Raw genomic sequence first — 18,640 nt, 5'->3', positions numbered from 1 at the left:
ATCAATATATTTCAAATATTTTTGTTGTGAAAATGGAAAACATGTTACAATGATATGGCCGAATAAAACAAAATCTATGTATTTTCAAATCCTATCTTGGACTATCAAAAGAACAACACAAATTCTATGGTTTGCTTAATTAATTTCAGTTATCATATAAATCTGGTAAAACTGTAATAAAATAAACTGTATTTAGATTAATGTAATAAAATAAATTACATTTAGATTTTTATTTTATTTTCACTGGGTTAACATTTTGAATAAATACATTTTTAACTAAAATTATATCCTAAAAAAAGAACATTAAGATCAGAAGGAAGAGAAAATAGTATACACAGAGGAATATAAAACAGTTCAAAAAGACCCCACCCATTCCCAACCCTGCCACAAACATTTTTACTAGGTGTGTACACGTATATATACACATATGTATATACACCAAGAATGTTAAACTTAATTACCTCATGAGAAATATTTGGCAAAATAAATAAATATCATATTAATAATACAAACCAACAAAAAGTAGTTAACAATATTTTGAAATAATTTTCAAATAAAAAAAAATTTCTTTCTAATTTTTGGCATAAGGCCAGCAGTTATGAGGGAAGAGGGGAAATTGATCACATTGACCCCAGCGCTCAACTGGTGCTAATTTTATCAACCTTGAAAGGATGAAAGGCAAAGTTGACTTTGACAGCATTTCAGCTCAGAACATTATGGGTCAGAGGAAATACCACAAAGTATTTTTCTCTTATGCTTTAACAATTTTGCCAGCTTGCAATCTAAATTCCCAAATAAAATAATAACAAACATTACACATTGGTTGACATGAAGTTTCAGGTCAGTAATCCTTTAATAAACTCTACTGCTTAGATGATAATTGTTTACACACCCTGTTTCATTCAACATAAGCATTTCTACAACTACTTAATAATTTTCTATATAACAGTTTTTCCTGTGTATTAAGTTATATGTATGTGTAACTATGTACATAATTATTGTATATAAATTCATAATTATCTCTCAGATAATTTTGAACTATATTTTGTTTTTTTTTGTTATAGAAATTTTATGAACCATAACTTTATATTATCACAAAACTCTTTATCTTTTTCTCTGAGTTTCAATGAAATATCTTTGCCAATCTTAATATCACTAACATGACAAAGGGGCCATTCACTGAAGACCCTCACTATCACAGACAACTGCTATATTCATAGCAAACACAATAGAGAAGTACTCATAAAAAAAAAAAAATGTTTTTATCTAAGATTGGTAGGGGGGAAATTTTCCTCACCCAACTTTTTTTTTGTATGCTTAGGTTATATAATCTCCTCTGATGAACCAATCTAAAACTGTTTTCACAATCCAAGCTCATTAAATTAACCATATACTTATTGACAGTTCAGTTGACAGTTGTAAAAGTAAACAACCATATACCAATTCAGTTTAAACAGTAAACATTCTAATATCATATTTACAGGAATTGATAAAAAAAGCTCAAATCTATTTTAGAGTGTCTCAACTTCAAATATTTACAGGCAGATAAATCACAAGTTGCTGTGTTGATGAAACGAAAATTATTTTTAGATTTGAAGGCCCTTTCATAAAAGACATTGTAATTCATTAATAAACCTGAGATGATTTTGGACACTATAAAGTCTTATAACAAATCTTTAAAAGCATTTTTGGAAATCTGAATAAACACAATGAACAAATAATGAATCCTCATAGAAAGAAGACATGATGTATACAACATACATGTCTTTCCAAAAGGCTTTAGTGATACAAGTACAACACCAATTTTCTGGACACTGATGGTCCACACTAATTTATGAGTAGGAACTTCAAATTCCTACGACCACCAGACAAGTTTACTGGGAGGTCCTGCTTTACAGTACCTGACACAGTACAATATTAATAAACTTGTGTCTTTTATACTAATGTACATGTACCTACATTTCCTTTAATTAATTAAGTAAATTTAATATTTGTTTAATTTAGCAGTGACATTGCCTGGTTCAAAAACATCAGTCATCTGGAAAGGCTTTGGAAACAAAGGTACCAGAAAATTGAGGTTGTACTTGTATAAGTAAACTCCTCTAAACGGTGGATCGAAACTGAACTGTAGATTCGATTTCAATAACTTTCCCTGCATCATAATGTTCCAATTAGAGAACAAATTGCATTCTAATTTATAATAATTACAATCAATGAAATAACAATGCAAGGTAAATATATTATCAGTATATGATTTTTTTTTTTGATAATGCTCAATAAATACATATTTTAAAACTAGGTTTGGATTTAGCAATGAATGGTTCTGCAAGGTTAAACATTTTGTATAAATTGTTAGAGCAGTATTTTACAGTTGGATGGGTTTTTTTGTTTTTTTATTAATGTGTACCACTTGAATGCGAAAGAGAGAAAATATATACTTTTAAATAAATTGTAAGAGAGAAATACAGTTGCATATGCTGCCTTTCCATAGTTTAACCCTTTTGTTACCGTATTTCTGTTGAAATGTACTGATTTACTTTCAATTAATTTTGAAAATAATGAAGAATTTAGTAAATAGTTTTGTTATTATGAAATTGGTGTTTCATACTTGAGGGATTAATTTGGATCACTTAAAAAAAAAAAAAGTTTGTATCAGAGAATGAGAAGTAGTCTCAGACAGGTTGGCATCAAAAGGGTTAAAGCTTTTGCTATCATATTTTAGAAATGATAGACAGCCTATGTGTTTCAAGTAATTTTCACAATAATTAAAATTTGGAATAGTTTAATAAAATATAATACTTGTTGGGATATTAAATTGATTTTTGAATTAAAATAAAAATCTATCTGTGGAAATTTTGCATTACCATTCTGGTAATGAGTAGATTTTGGTTGAGATCTTAATTTAAATAAAAACCACTTTAATAAAAGATGGTCTGTGATTTGATGGAAGTGAAAAAGTTAAACCCACATTCTTGAATAACTCACTTATACTGTAGTTAGTTAAAGTTCTCAACATTTTCCTGAACTATTATAGATGATCACTTAATATCTTATCTCAATCATTACGTTATACCCTTAATTTAAGTACATTCCTCTGTTTGGTTCAGTTTATACTTTGCAAGAAAGCAAAGTATCATTCTTGCTTCATGAAATGTTATGACATTAAACTAAAAATTCATTTACTCCAAAAATTAACGAAAATGTTTAAAGTTACAGAACTATACAACCGGCAGTAACAAAAGAGGAATAAATGAATGTGGAAATAAAAAAAAAATAATAATTTCAGATTGGAATGATGTCTATGTAAGACAGATGTTAACCAAAAACTTAAAAGATTTTCTTATCAGCTCTAAAAAAAGTTTTGCATATTTTTACTCCAAAGACTTTTTGAAGTAAATAATTATTCAAAATGTTTGTGAATAATTGTGGAAATGAATAATAGAGCCGGTAGTTCTGAATCATTCTAAAAATCCAGTATATACAAAAATAGATTCTATACATTTCAAAATATATTACCTAAAATTGCATTATTTTAAGTCAGAATTTGTTTGGTTCTCACTATCAAAGTCAGTACTATCAAATGTATCTTCGACAGATAACCGACGTACATTGTCTAAAATCATAGATAATCTTTCTTTATTTAAAGATAACGGTGAACTGTTTCCATCACTTTCAGAACTTTCCTCGTCTTCTACCTCATTGCTTTCAACTTCTGGTGAGGACACTGTTGTGGATTTGCTACTTGGATCACTCATCTGGTTGATGTCTAATAAATTGGTAGTATTAGAAATCGTGTCTGTACTTCCTCGGTGACTAACCTGACGAGAAAGATCACACACAGCACTTCCATCAGCTGAATAACCAGAGTCACTTAAGCAAATATCATCTGAAGCAACACTACCATTTTCTTTACAATTATCCTTTTGTAGTCCTGATTTTTCTAGTTGGTTCTGTAAAAAAGAAAAAAAAGAAGAATATGTAAATATGTAACAGAAGAAAACATGTAATTTATATAATATTTTAATATATATTGACACCTTCCTAACACCAACAATATGACAAAATTTGTATTGCCACCAACAACAATTTTGTTCAAAAAGCAGAAGTCCTCCCTATTAACTTATTTTGCAAGATTAAGTAACATGAAGGGCACCTAAGAGAGAGAGAGAGAGAAAGAGAGAGTGTGTGTGTGTGTGTGTGTGTGTGTGTGTGTGTATCTGCTGTCCCCATGTCCAGGTAATATGTATCCCTAAATAACTCATCCTCAATCGAAAGAAAATATTATTACAAGAGATTTCTTTTAACCCTTCAGCATTCAGATTTCTTTGTCAAATATAACATTTATTTATTCACATTGTTTTGTATTAATAATGCATTATCTTGTAGCTTCAAGATTTCAACAGTGTTTTGTATATTTTTAAAATGACATTGTAGGTTAGGTGTGAGAGGTTAGATCTGGTCAATTTTAACATAAAACAGGTGGAATATTTGGGCTGGATTAAATGGTAAAGTGTTAAAGATTTTGGATAAAACAAGGTGACACAAATGCTCTTTATAGAGATCGGTTGTGTGGAAAGCAAAATGCCAAAAAGACAAAACTTCCTCCTAGAATTGCTAAGTTTCAGAGAGAGAGTCAGTAGAGATGAACTTAATTATTAAGTTAGTTTTAATTAAACCATGTAAGTAGCTGTTTGCTTGATAACTAACTGAATAATTTTTGATTAGCAATTACAAATTGAAAGGGAATATATCATAGCAAAGGGAAAATTACAGAGAACAAATGCTAATGAAATAAAAATAAAAAGGTCCTAGGAAAATCTTTAGAGTTAAAATGAATAAGTAGCTGTTTAGATTAGATACAAAATATGATGGCATACATGAGACAATTTTAGATTTATCTCCCATGCAGGTGATACGTAAAAAACACCTTTTTGAGCGTGGCCATTGCCAGTACCGTGTGACTGGCCCTCGTGCCAGTGGCACGTAAAAGCACCCACTACACTCTCAGAGTGGTTGGCGTTAGGAAGGGCATCCAGCTGTAGAAACTCTGCCAGATCAGATTGGAGCCTGGTGCAGCCTTCTGGCTTGCCAGTCCTCAGTCAAATCGTCCAACCCATGCTAGCATGGAAAGCGGACGTTAAATGATGATGATGATGATAAAGTATTTTGCCAGTCATTTGATGGGCTTGCCAATAAAATGTTTGGTAAACTTAATGGTTTGTGAAAACAAATCAGAACATTTAATATGAAGGTTAAACAAAAGAAAATTGAAGCCAATTCAGTTATTTAGAAATCATGTAAGCAAAGATTTGGTTCTCAATAAATCTTGATGAACAATGAACTCATATAAGAAAGGAATAAATGGTGATGGTTGTTTAATCTTGATGAAGAAGATTTATGGTCAAAGACATTCCAGCTATGACCATCCCACCTTTTTTTTTCTTAGATTCCTTTTTTAGATGGAAGGTGTGATACGAGAGCAATTTGACTACTATGTCTAGCAGGTCGAGCAATGACATAGTCTGCCTTGAAAGCTTGAAGGGTAACTAAAAGAATGCTGTTGTGAAAACTAAACCTGGGATGAAAACTACAAATGTTTATCATAATTGCTGCTTTTTTCTAGTAATCTCTTTCCTTAACCTAACGAAGACTGCACCACAAAGGATGATCTGCAACTTCAAGGCCAGAACCACTTGTATGGCAGGGAAATTTGTTTTACAGTTAGCACATATGTTGGAAAAAGGGAAATTGAAAATACACACAGAACAGAATTCTTTCAGTTTCCAACTATGAAATCTACCCACAAAGCTTTGGTCAGATCAGGGCTATAGTAAAAGATACTTGACCAAGGTACTGCAAAGTGGGACTGAACCCAAAACCACATGGTTGTAAAGCAAACTTCTTAACCATATAGCCGTGTCTCCACTGCAAAACAAAATTTATTTTATTTTTTGAAGTATATTTTATTAATATCTGCAGTTTGCTTCAGGTTCACTGCCGCTGTGTGCTGCCTTGGGCAAGTGCCTTCTAATATAGCCCTGTGACTGGAAACTGAAATAAGCCTATTTTGTGTGTGTGTGTGTGTGTGTGTGTGTGTACATGCGCCTTCATGCATGTGTGTCTGTGCGTGTTGATGCTGCTTTGCCTTGACGTTACAGGGTAGATATTAACAACTGTCAAGCAAGCAGTATCCTTTGTTTCTAATCTTCAGTGAAAATATTCTTGGTTACCTTACTTCGAAACAATTTAGTGTTGGGACAAGAAAAGCATCCTGCCTCAGAAAATCCACCTCAACAAATTCTATCAGACTCATGGGAGCATGGAAAAGTGAACCTACCAATACAGATTATCTCTTATTTTCTCAGATTCTACTGTTTTACTAAGTCATTTTATGTGGTACTCTATCAATTCTGACATGTTATTCGCTTTATATGCTCAAAAATATGACAAATATTCAATTCAAGCATTAAAATTAATCTTTTTTTTTTTTCTTTTTAGTTCATTTTCTATGGTTGCAGAGAAGAGATAGATTTACAAAACAAACCAAAAGTAAAATAATACCAGCTGTTGTGTCTGGATTTGAGTGAACTAATGCACAACCACTGATATTATGTTATCGGAATAATCAATCAAAATTTAATATAACGAACCTTTAACTGTTGGAGTTTATCAATTGTTGAGCAGCTGTTGTGTCTGGATTTGAGTGAACTAATGCACAACTACTGATATTATGTTATCGGAATAATCAATCAAAATTTAATATAACGAACCTTTAACTGTTGGAGTTTATCAATTGTTGAGAAAATGTCACAGAAATTTGAAGTGGGTGGCAAATTAACACTTTCAAACAAAGAAAATATCTCCGGAGAATGTGCTAAAGGCTTGTTCTGAAGAAAATAAATGGAAAAAATATCTACATAAATATTTAATTTTTTATATTATCTAATATTGTGAAATTCATGAGAGAAAAATGTTTGGAACATAGCAATATTGTGAAATTGATCAAAGTAGTACAATAGAAAAAAACAAAAAAAAATCAAAGTTAGTTGTAGAGATAGCTAATTTTGGAGCATACAAAGAGAAATGAAAGTAAATAAAAAAAGGGATTCAAGTTCTGAATTTAGAGATAAAAAAAAAAAAAACAGATAATAAAAATGTCTATATTTTTATAATAATTTTAAGGCAGCGAGCTGGCAGAAATGTTAGCATGTTTGGCGAAATGCTTAGCAGTATTTTGTCTACTGTTGCGTTCTGAGTTCAAATTCTGCCACGGTCGACTTTGCCTTTCATCCTTTCGGGGGCCAATTAAATAAGTACCAGTTAAGCACTGGGGTCGATGTAATCGACTTAATCCCTTTGTCTGTCCTTGGGCAATAAAGAAATATATATTTCTATAATATTTTATAACTACATAAAATCTATTAAACATATACAATATGAAACATAACGCAAACAGTATTTTTCTTAAGTAATTATTTCACAATTGCATTTGCTGCAATCAATTAGACATGACACATGTAAGTATTATTTAAAAACTAAAATAATTCTTCAATAAATTACAAAGAATACAAATCGGCTAAATATCATATTTTAAATATAAAATGAACAAGAACTCACAGAAGTTTTTTTCCGTCCTTTTCGACTTTTTTTATTTTGACGATTATTTACACTAAATTCTTTAAAGAAGGTATCATTGCTTTTCTTTAATAAAACATATTTGGCGCCATCATCATCTTTGATCTCTAAAGCAGGACCTATCAAAGTGGAAATAAATACAAAATTAAAAATTCTTTCCCATGGAAGTTAAACATCATATGTCTACATTCATTTTTAGAAAAGTTTCTTCACTTTTCAATGTTCCACAATAAAGATATACTACAGACTTTAAAATATCATACACAGTTGGAGTGGCTGTGTGGTAAGTAGCTTGCTTACGAACCACATGGTTCCAGGTTCAGTCCCCCTGTGTGGCACCTTTGGCAAGTGTCTTCTACTATAGCCTCGGGCCGACCAAAGCCTTGTCAGTGGATTTGGTAGACGGAAACTGAAAGAAGCCCGTCATATATATGTTTGTGTGTCTGTGTTTGTCCTCCCAACATCGCTTAACAACCGATGCTGGTGTGTTTATGTCCCCATAACTTAGCAGTTCGGCAAAAGAGACCGATAGAATAAGTACTAGGCTTCCAAAGAATAAGTCCCGGGGTCGATTTGCTCGACTAAAGGTGGTGCTCCAGCATGGCCACAGTCAAATGACAAACAAGTAAAATAGTAAAGAGAGAGTAAAAAGAGTTGTCATGTTCAAGCAGCGATTGTCACATTTGGACTAAGTTCATCTTGTCTACGTCCATTGTGCTACCAGAGTCTTCAAACATACACAACTAGATTGGACAGTAGACAAAGAGTATAAGATGTCCAGCTGGCAACACTGCACCATATGGAATCAGCTATGAGGGACACTGTGGTTAGCCTCAAAAAAGAGAGATATTGGATGCTGTAATCTGAGTGATATTATATCTTGAGAAATAGACAGAAAGGCCATGATTAGAATGCTTTTGATTATACAGAGTGTCCACAAAGTCTGGGTACATGGGGATTAACACATACTTTAAGAAATTATTATTTCTTATATTTAATTGTTTATGTTATGATTTTATTTACTCCATGTACCCACATGGGGATTAACACATACTTTAAGAAATTATTATTCCTTATATTTAATTATTTATGTTATGATTTTATTTACTCCATGTACCCAGACCTTGTGGACACCCTGTAGATCTACACAAGCAGAGTTGACCTCGGACAAAGAAACAAATGTCTAGTTAGAGGCAGAGCATATCCAAAGCAATCGATGATACCAAGATGAATAGCTGCTTGAACGGGACTTATCTGATGTTACAACAACAGCAATGTCAAACATTAATTTAATAAAAATTTATACACAAGATAATCAAGTTACAAAGAGGAAGCAGAGTTGAAAACTCCTTTGAATATTTTTTTCAGTAATTTTCTGCTAAAACCATCAAGACGTAGGAATGTTTCTTTCATTGACATATATGGTAACAACATTTTTTTTTTATATAAGACTGCCGGCAAAGTCATCTCTGGTTGGATTTGAAATCAGAATGTAGAGAAACAAATATACTGAGATAAAGGTGACGTTTTTACAAACCTGGAACAGACACAAATTCTTCAGATGGTGAGGGTAATGGACTAGAACCTAAAACTGCATTGAAACTGGTAAACTGTTGTAGGTAATTAATTAATATGTTGCAATGCTGAATACGTTTGGCATTAGGGTTTGGAGAAGCAACTGTTTCTTCCCTGTTAACAAGAAAAAAAAAAAAAAAAAAAAAAAAAAAAAAAAAATTAAAAAGAAAATATAGAAACCAGTACAAATAAATATAAAGTATATGTTGTTTTAACCTAGACACTTTTGTTCTTTTATTTAAGTGGGTATATTAAAACAGGTCTTATGATAAAGTCTTTTGCTAGTTACACTAACAGAAACTGCAAATTGGCACAACATTCAGTTATTATTACATTAGTGAATCAAACTTTGTATCAGCAATTATGTAATTACAGTTCCATTGACTGAGTCATTAAGAATTAAGTATCTATGGACATAGTGTACTGCTAGTGAATGAATAGTAATTGTCAGTTGCTCCACCTTCCACTAATAATAAAAACTCACTCACAACTGCACTTCAACTATTCAGGAAATAAAGCTTACAACGTCTGGAAAGTTTTGTAAAGCTTACAAAATCCTTCACACCAACAAATTAGATGGTGTTTACTCACCATCGCAAGGCTATTATCTGAACTCATTTCCTTTACTCCACAGCCACAGCCATGGTGGTTCCATAAGTAATACTCTTTCAAAGAATTCCTCCAACTTTGTTGCCTGCTTTATATTAAACTCTACCACATTAGGCAAACCTCCTTCAAAAATATTTTATTCCACTTTGTGTGATCCACCATCATGCGCACACAATACTTTTGTACTTGTTGTGCATGTATGCAAACCAAAAAGGCCACCAGCCCTGGAAATGTCCCTTCCATTACCCTCAACAAGGGGTAACTTTTATATTCACTAAACTCTTCAACCTTCCTTCCTTTCTTCCCCACCACTTCTACAAGGATATATCTCAGTCTTGGTTGGGAAACATACTGTAGTGTGTCACATTCCCAAGAAGAGCAACACTGCCAAATGTTGTCTGTTTTATTGCAATCACTTCCAAAATTTCAAAAGCAATGAAGACAGCCATTAACATCATCCTCTAACACCTTGAATCTTTCTCTCTCTTTAATGACCCTTTTATAAATTTAGATATATTGGAGACCCATGTCACTCAATAAGTGGGCCTTCACCCTAAAAAAATTTGGTGAAACCAATGATGTCGTCTTTAACACCAGTAAAGCTTTTTTTATTTCTTTATTGCCAACAAGGGGCTAAACATAGAGGGGACAAACAAGGACAGACAAAGGGATTAAGTCGATTACATTGACCCCAGTGCGTAACTGGTACTTAATTTATCGACCCCGAAAGGATGAAAGGCAAAGTCAATCTCGGCGGAATTTGAACTCAGAACGTCAAGACAGACGAAATACCGCTAAGCATTTCGCTTGGCGTGCTAACGTTTCTGCCAGCTCGCTGCCTTTACACCAGTAAAGCTTTTGACTGCCTGACATGTGAATCTTGTCAAACTACTCACCTCTCTTCACCCAACTTAAAATAAAAAGACTTTGGATGGTAAGTCTTTACCCTACTAACTTTCTCCTAAGACAAAAGTGTTAAATATTTCTGGAAAAATTTTGGGTTAACAAATGACAGCTGATAAATCCAACTAAAGCTAAAAACTCAGCTTGTAAATGGAATCCCATTTTGGATTTAGTTAAAAAGATGGATATGAATAAAATAATGTAGTTTATCTAAGAAGACAATGAGCCAATAAACCAATACCATAGAGAATGTATTCATGTATGAAGAAGTTGATGTATTTATTTCTTCACTTTTGTTTGCAGAGGTTGAGTAATATAGACCTTCTCCTAATGATAAATATATCTTTATTGGTAAAGACCCACTTTGGTCATGAACGACCATGGAATTGCACCGAGAAAGTTCCCCTCCGAGGCACAAGTTTGGGCAAGGTTGTTTATGGAAGACCAGCAGTCGCCCATGCATACCAGCCTCCCTTCTCTACACAACCAATGTTATCCAAGGGAAAGGCAGAGGCCAATATAGTTTGGTACCAGTGATGTTGCAACTCATTTCTACAGCTGAGTGAACAGGAGCAATGTGAAATAAAGGGTCTTGCTCAAGAACACAACACACAGCCTGGTCCAGGAATCGAACTCACTACCTTATAATTGTGAGCTTGATGCTCTAACCACTGAGCCACGTGCCTTCACCAGTGGTAGCAACTTTCACCTAATTAAACAGACCTGTAGAGTAATGAATTGTATCCAAAAGTAGGCCTAAAGACTGATAGCTTTAAATTTAATGAAAATAATGCAAGATTTTTAACCACTTGGTCAACATACTTTCTTTGACAATATATTGAGAGAAGAAAGTTTTAGGAATATTAAATACCTTATATAATTAGTTATTTTTTCATGCTGCGTTTTTTCTTCTTCTTGAGGTTGAGTACGTTTGTGTTTCTTCTTACGAGCAATGTCTTTCATGACATTGTAGTCTTTTTCTTGTTTCTTGAAATCTGCTAAAAGTATTTTCTTTTGTTCTTCTAACTTATCAATTTCTAAAAGAAAAAGGTAAGGAAAAAAAAAAAAGAAACAAGAAAAAAATGAATTAAATAAACTTGCATTAGCAGTGTGGTACAATCATCTCTCTAGGGGAGACAACAAACACTGTCAGGATTTCTGCTTAAACCAATATTGAAGAAGTAGGTAGTGAAATGGGACCATTATCATCATCATCGTTTAACGTCTGCTTTCCATGCTAGCATGGGTTGGACGATTTGACTGAGGACTGGTGAAACCAGATGGCTACACCAGGCTCCAATCTGATTTGGCAGTTTCTACAGCTGGATGCCCTTCCTAACGCCAACCACTCAGAGAGGGTAGTGGGTGCTTTTTACGTGCCACCGGCACAAAGGTCAGTCAGGCGGTACTGGCAATGGCCACGCTCAAAATGGTGTATTTTATGTGCCACCCGCACAAGAGCCAGTCCAGGGGCACTGGCAACGATCTCGCTCGAAAGTCCTTACACATGCCGCGGGCACAAGTGCCAGAAAGGCGACGCTGGGCATGGAAAATAAATGATGTGTATTAAAGTGATCCTGACAGAAAAGAACCAATGAAAGCATGAGACGAAGTGATGAAGCTCCAGATAAATGCAATGATGTAGGAGCAAGGTGAGTGGTTATGTGCTGTATTTTAGTCACATCCTGGCTGAGTAAATGTAAAGCATTCCAGTGGTAACATTCCCATCATTTTTAAAGAAAGCTTGTCTAGGACCACATTATCAAATGTGTCTTACAATTTTTAAGATGGTAAGATAGGATTTTAAGGGAAATTCATCTGCTATTTTTAGCAGATTGGCTTCCTCATTAATTCATCATTTTACAGTATTAAAAGCGTCAAGCACATTCATAAGACTTCTATATTTATTTTAAGTGTAAGTTCTCTTGACAATAAATTAAAAGAAAATAGCAAAGAATACACAAAAGACAAGGACTATTTTTAGTTGATCCTTCACAATATGAACTGTTTTCCATCAAATTTTACTTTTTAAATATTTCAAGCTATCTAATTTAGTGAACAAACTGGTGTTTTAAATAAAAAGAAGTAAGATCTCATTTTTACACAAAACTGCTTTATCAATTAGTAGATACAGCAACAACTGAAAAATTTATCAACATAATATTTAATATTTCTTCCCTGAGATATAGTTAAAGTATTATTCCAAGAAATGTTAAAAAAGAAAAAAAAAACAGCTTACCTGAATGCAGTTCTTTAATGCTTTTCTGTAAGAACACTGAACGTTTTTGTTTTTCTTCTTCTTTATCCCGAAGGTGATGAATTTTGTGATAGAAGTCCTAGAAAAAGAAGTGAATACAGTCCTATATTTAAGATTCTTCTTTATGGTAAAAAATGTAATTTGTCTATAGTGCTACCTTCTGACACTAATGCTAAAATTATAAGGATTTAATTGGCAATTAACTTGTTTTAATTTGTGAAATTTTAAAATTAAATTAATCTTTGTCTTTATGATGGGATAACAAAGTCCCAGATTTAGAACATCTTAAATCAATTTGATTGAGTCAATCAATATATTTTATCACTTTGTGTAATTCTACGAATGGCATCTCAATGAAATTGTGTGCATAAAATATTACTGACATTAGACAAAAAAATTAATATATTTTTTGTTTATAATGTCAACATTATAAGTTTCACGCTACTATATATGCATTTTCTAAATTCCATTTCTAAGTTCTATCTCATTTAATAAAATAAATAATTGCTTTTAGTTCACTAGCATATATTTCTTCAACATTGCTGTTGGCACTCCGTCACTTACGACGTCGAGGGTTCCAGTTGATCCGATCAACGGAACAGCCTGCTCGTGAAATTAACATGCAAGTGGCTGAGCACTCCACAGACACGTGTACCCTTAACGTAGTTCTCGGAGAGATTCAGCGTGACACAGTGTGACAAGGCTGACCCTTTGAATTACAGGCACAACAGAAACAGGAAGTAAGAGTGAGAGAAAGTTGCGGTGGAAGAGTACAGCAGGGTTTGCCACCATCCCCTGCCGGAGCCTCGTGGAACTTTAGGTGTTTTCACTCAATAAACACTCACAACGCCCGGTCTGGGAATTGAAACCGCGATCCTATGACCACGAGTCCGCTGCCCTAACCACTGGGACATTGCGCCTCCATTTCTTCAACATAGTACTACACAAATATTTCTTATTTATGATCTCTGTTGACTTGATTTAGACAAAATGCATGTAAAAAGGTATACCTTGCACAGACTTTCTATTGACTAATCAGAAACAAGTAATTAAATTAAATTTAATTAAATCAAACACTCTTGTTTAAGTTTGAAAAATTTTGTTAATGTTAACAAATGAATCAATGCTGAATAACTAGTAACCAAACATAGAATAATACTGGAACAATACTCTCAATGGAGTTTTTAATTCTTCCCTTTAACGGCAAATCCCTTAGTTTTTAAATTTGTAAATGAATGGGACAAAGTGAAAGTAAAAAGATAGACTAACAAGTAATTCTTTAAAATTCTTTTATCACTGTATTTCTTTCAAAATACACAATTCGGAAAAGAATGAAAAAGTTACTAAAATAACTTTGTCCTTATTAAGTTGGTGTTATATATGAAATTTTGAGGAAAGATTTTAATTTAAATCACTTTAAAAGAGGCAGTTTGTACCATGGAACCAGAGGTAGCCTTGAACATGTTGGAGACCCCCTTCGGTTACGAATGACCATGAGATTGCACTTAGAAAGTTACCCTCCTAGACACAAGTCCAGGCAAGGTTGTTTATGGAAGACCAGCAGTTGTCCATGCATACCGGCCTCCCCTCTCCACGCCACCTGTGTTATCCAAGGGAAAGGCAAAGGCCTACACAGATTGACACCAGTGACATTGCAACTCATTTCTACAGCTGAGTGAACTGGAGCAACATGAAATAAAGTGTCTTGCTCAAGAACACAACATGCAGCCCGGTCCGGGATTTGAACTCACAACCTCACGATTGTAAGATTGACGCTCTAACCACAGAGCCATGCGCCTTCATTAGCCTTGAGCAGGTTGGTATCAAAAGTATTATGCTCCTTAACAAGGCACATAACTCTGCTTACTTAGGTCTCGAGTAACTCTTATTTTAAAGTGAAGTTACTCGTAGGAGACGTGGCTTACTTTAAAAAACGTCACTTCCTATATATAACCCAATTTGTAAAACCATCCTGCCAATTCTAAGGTGAAAAAATTGATAACAAACTTATATAAGTAAAAGGATTTGATAAAATAATGGGATTTTAGTTTAACAGTACAGATAATTTGAGAAGATTCCTATACACACATACAGAAAAAAAAAAAAAAAAAACTTACATCATTTTCTTTGCGTTTTTTTGTCTGTTGTGCCCTGAGTTCATCAATTTCCTTCTTTTGTGCCCTATAGTTCCTATAAAACATGAATACCAGAAATTAACATCAGAAATGCACTTGACCAAAAACTTCTACAAATCTTGTGATATGCACAAAAGAAATAAAATCATGTGAGTGGCCCTTCTGTGGCTGTGGTCTCAGATGTTAGTGTAAAGTATCAGCACTGTCCCAAATGTGGGTGCAATACTGTATTGGGAGTTCCACTGTTGCCAGTGCCCCTGGACTGGCTCTTGTGCAGGTGGCACGTAAAATACACCATTTTGAGCGTGGCCGTTGCCAGTACCGCCTGACTGGCCTACGTGCCGGTGGCACGTAAAAGCACCCATTACACTCTCGGAGTGGTTGGCGTTAGGAACGGCATCCAGCTGCAGAAACTCTGCCAAATCGGATTGGAGCCTAGTGTAGCCATCTGATTCACCAGTCCTCAGTCAAATCGTCCAACCCATGCTAGCATGGAAAGCGGATGTTAAATGATGATGATGATGATGAATAGAAAACGGAGGCTGGAGTATTTTCTCATTCTGACAGAGCAAAGCCAGATTTTGTAATGATATTTATGTTGAGGATGTGTGTCCACCAGAAAAGATCCTTGATAATAGTATGGCGTAACCTTTGTTTCAGGATCTTCATGTTTAGGAGGGATGTTTAGGAATGTTTAATTAAGAAGGTAGGTGCAGATGTAGCAGTAGGCAGAGGCTTGGTTGTATACTTAAAAAGCTTGCTTCCAAACCATGTGGTTTCAGGTTCAGTCCCCTGAACAACATTTTAGGCAAGGATATTCTATTATAGCACCAGGATAACCAAAGCCTTATTTCTTTACTGCCCACAAGAGGCTACACACAGAGGGGACAAACAAGGACAGACGAACGGATTAAGTCGATCATATCGACCTCAGTGCGTAACTGGTACTTATTTAATCGACCCTGATAGGATGAAAGGCAAAGTCGACCTCGGCAGAATTCGAACTCAGAATGTAGCAGCAGACGAAATACCGCTAAGCATTTTACACGTCGTGTTAATGTTTCTGCCAGCTCGCCACCAGGATAACCAAAGCTTTGTGAGTGGATTTGGAAGATGAAAACTGAAAGAAACCTAGTGTGTGTATGTGTCCATTTGACTTAACATCACATGATAGCTGTAAACAAGCATCACCATCATACAAGTAATGTTATTCATTTCTAGTCTTCCATGGAAAACCTATTTAGCCGTGGAGAAATATTACCTTGCTTGGAAACAGGTGAGGATTGACGAGAAGAAGGTCGTCTGTTCACAAATTCCATCCGACCCACGCAAACAAATAAAAGTGGACATTAAAAACGATGATGAACTTATTCTACATTGTTTTATAACTGATGTCCAGTGATTGTTGAGTTCTTTCCCTTGCTTAAGGTGAATGTTGACTTGCCACATTAATTTATTAACAGTCTTCCTGATACATAATAACTACTACTAGTACTAATTACAAAGGAGAACATCAAATTTCAGCAGCTGTTTCTTAGAAGTGTGGGCAAATAGTCAAATGTGTAGCAAGAAATGCCATATGTCACAAATGTGAGATAAATGCAATTATTCTCAGGTGCACAGGCGCAGGGGTAGCTGTGTGGTAAGTAGCTTGCTTACCAAATACATAGTTCCGGGTTCATTCCCACTGCGTGGCATCTTGGGCAAGTGTCTTCTACTATAGCCTCAGGCTGACCAAAGCCTTGTGAGTGGATTTGGTAGACGGAAACTAAAAGAAGCCCGTCGTATATATATATGTATGTATGTGTGTGTGTGTATGTTTGTGTCGCTTGACAACCGATGGTGGTGTGTTTACATCCCCGTAACTTCCGCGAGTCCGCTGCCCTAACCACTGGGCCATTGCGCCTCCACAGGACATCATTATACAACAGGTAATCAACCAATCTGCAATGCATTAATTTTTTCAATTTTGTTGAGGTATTCAGCTTTATAAAAAACATTTGTTGTTTTGTCGACTTGTTAATAAAGAAACCCCATAACTAATTCAAGGGAGGAAAGGAGGGAGAGAGAGAGAGAGAGATGATTTTAAGCCATGTACTGAGAGAGGGTAGAGTATGGTGATAGGAATAGATTTATTTTGTGGAAGACAATATGAAAGGATCAGGAGAGAAAAGAGAAAGGATTGGTGTCAAGGGTTAATGTGTGAGGGAGAGAGAGAGAGAGATAGAGAAAAGTATAGAGTAGTGTAGGCGATGGTGTGGGTTGTGTAGTCGGTATCCAGTGTTATCCCACATTCATTATCATCATCCACATTTAGCATCCATTTTCCAAGCTGGACAGTTTGACAGGGTCTGGCAAGCTGCAGGGCTGCATCAAGCTCTGTCAGCTTTGACATGGTTTCTATGGCTGGGTGCCTTTCCTAATGCTGAAAGGCAAATATGGGTGGTAAGTGTGGGAAAAAGGGACTATGAAAGATAGAAAGAGATGAAGCTGCCAAGAAACCATAAAGGGTTATGGAAGGAAAGCAAGGTGGATGGGTTAGTTAAATATATACACATATTAAAACTTCAATATAAAGTTATACATACGCTAAAGGTTTCTTAGATCTCTTCAAGCTGTCTATCTCTGCAACAATTTTTTTTTCTTCACGAAGTGTAAAGTTGTTACAGTTTAATTGCCGCTCCAAATTCCTATTGATTAAGCAGATGTACAAAATATAACATTTATAAAATTATGTTCACAATAATTAAACAACAGCTAGCGCAATCTAAACATGGTACAGCACTAAATGTATAACAACATGATTAGGTAAAAAGCAACATTTAACTGGTGCTGATGTAAAAAAAATTATATAATCTATATTATATCGTGATGGCACCTGTGCCCAGTGGTGCCTTTCTGGCACTTGTGCCCGCGGCATGTGGAAGGACTTTCGAGTGAGATCGTTGCCAGTGCCCCTGGACTGGCTCTTGTGCGGGTGGCACATAAAATACACCATTTTGAGCGTGGCTGTTGCCAGTACCGCCTGACTGGCCTTCGTGCCGGCGGCACGTAAAAGCACCCACTACACTTTTGGAGTGGTTGGCGTTAGGAAGGGCATCCAGCTGTAGAAACTCTGCCAGATCAGCTTGGAGCCTGGTGTAGCCATCTGGTTTCACCAGTCCTCAGTCAAATCGTCCAACCCATGCTAGCATGGAAAGCGGACGTTAAATGACGATGATGATGATGATGGTGATTTAAAAAGATTTTTTTCTTACGTTACTTGTTAACAATTCAAAAAAAGGGAGATTTTACACATTGTCTACTGACAAAGGTCTGACAAGAGAGGTTGTTAAGGAGTGGGAGTAGTCGACCTCAGGTGCAAGTGTGAAGGGTCACAAAATTTCCTCAAATTTATACTATTCCTGTTAATTAAGGTAGTGGGGAACCCCAAGGTGTCTTTGCTTTCAGGCAGTAGCCATCATCTTGTTCAGTGCATTGTCAGAGCATAGTCTCAAGAAATCCATATTCTTCCCAGTTTAAGTAC

The 18,640-nt window shown here is 35.0% G+C and overlaps 1 protein-coding gene across 2 annotated transcripts in view; it reads right to left on the bottom strand.

Annotated features, from left to right (window-relative positions):
- Positions 1-215: 215 nt before the first annotated feature.
- The window catches only part of LOC106877082 (uncharacterized), a 102,290-nt gene continuing 83,865 nt past the window's right edge, over positions 216-18,640 (bottom strand). For both annotated transcript variants that reach the window (XM_014925881.3, XM_014925872.3), the window contains 8 exons: positions 17,703-17,804; positions 15,097-15,169; positions 12,962-13,058; positions 11,594-11,759; positions 9,173-9,324; positions 7,618-7,754; positions 6,771-6,887; positions 216-3,950 (listed from right to left, as the gene is read on the bottom strand). In XM_014925881.3, coding sequence (XP_014781367.1) covers positions 3,528-3,950; positions 6,771-6,887; positions 7,618-7,754; positions 9,173-9,324; positions 11,594-11,759; positions 12,962-13,058; positions 15,097-15,169; positions 17,703-17,804 — 1,267 coding nt within the window. In that variant the 3' untranslated portion in view covers positions 216-3,527. The remainder of the gene's footprint in view (positions 3,951-6,770; positions 6,888-7,617; positions 7,755-9,172; positions 9,325-11,593; positions 11,760-12,961; positions 13,059-15,096; positions 15,170-17,702; positions 17,805-18,640) is intronic.

This window comes from Octopus bimaculoides, chromosome 4, assembly GCF_046866305.1.
Source record: "Octopus bimaculoides isolate indiv1 chromosome 4, ASM4686630v1, whole genome shotgun sequence".
Classification (NCBI taxonomy): domain Eukaryota; kingdom Metazoa; phylum Mollusca; class Cephalopoda; order Octopoda; family Octopodidae; genus Octopus; species Octopus bimaculoides.
The sequence above is the reverse complement of the archived record's forward strand: the minus strand, read 5'-3'. Positions and strand labels throughout refer to the sequence as shown.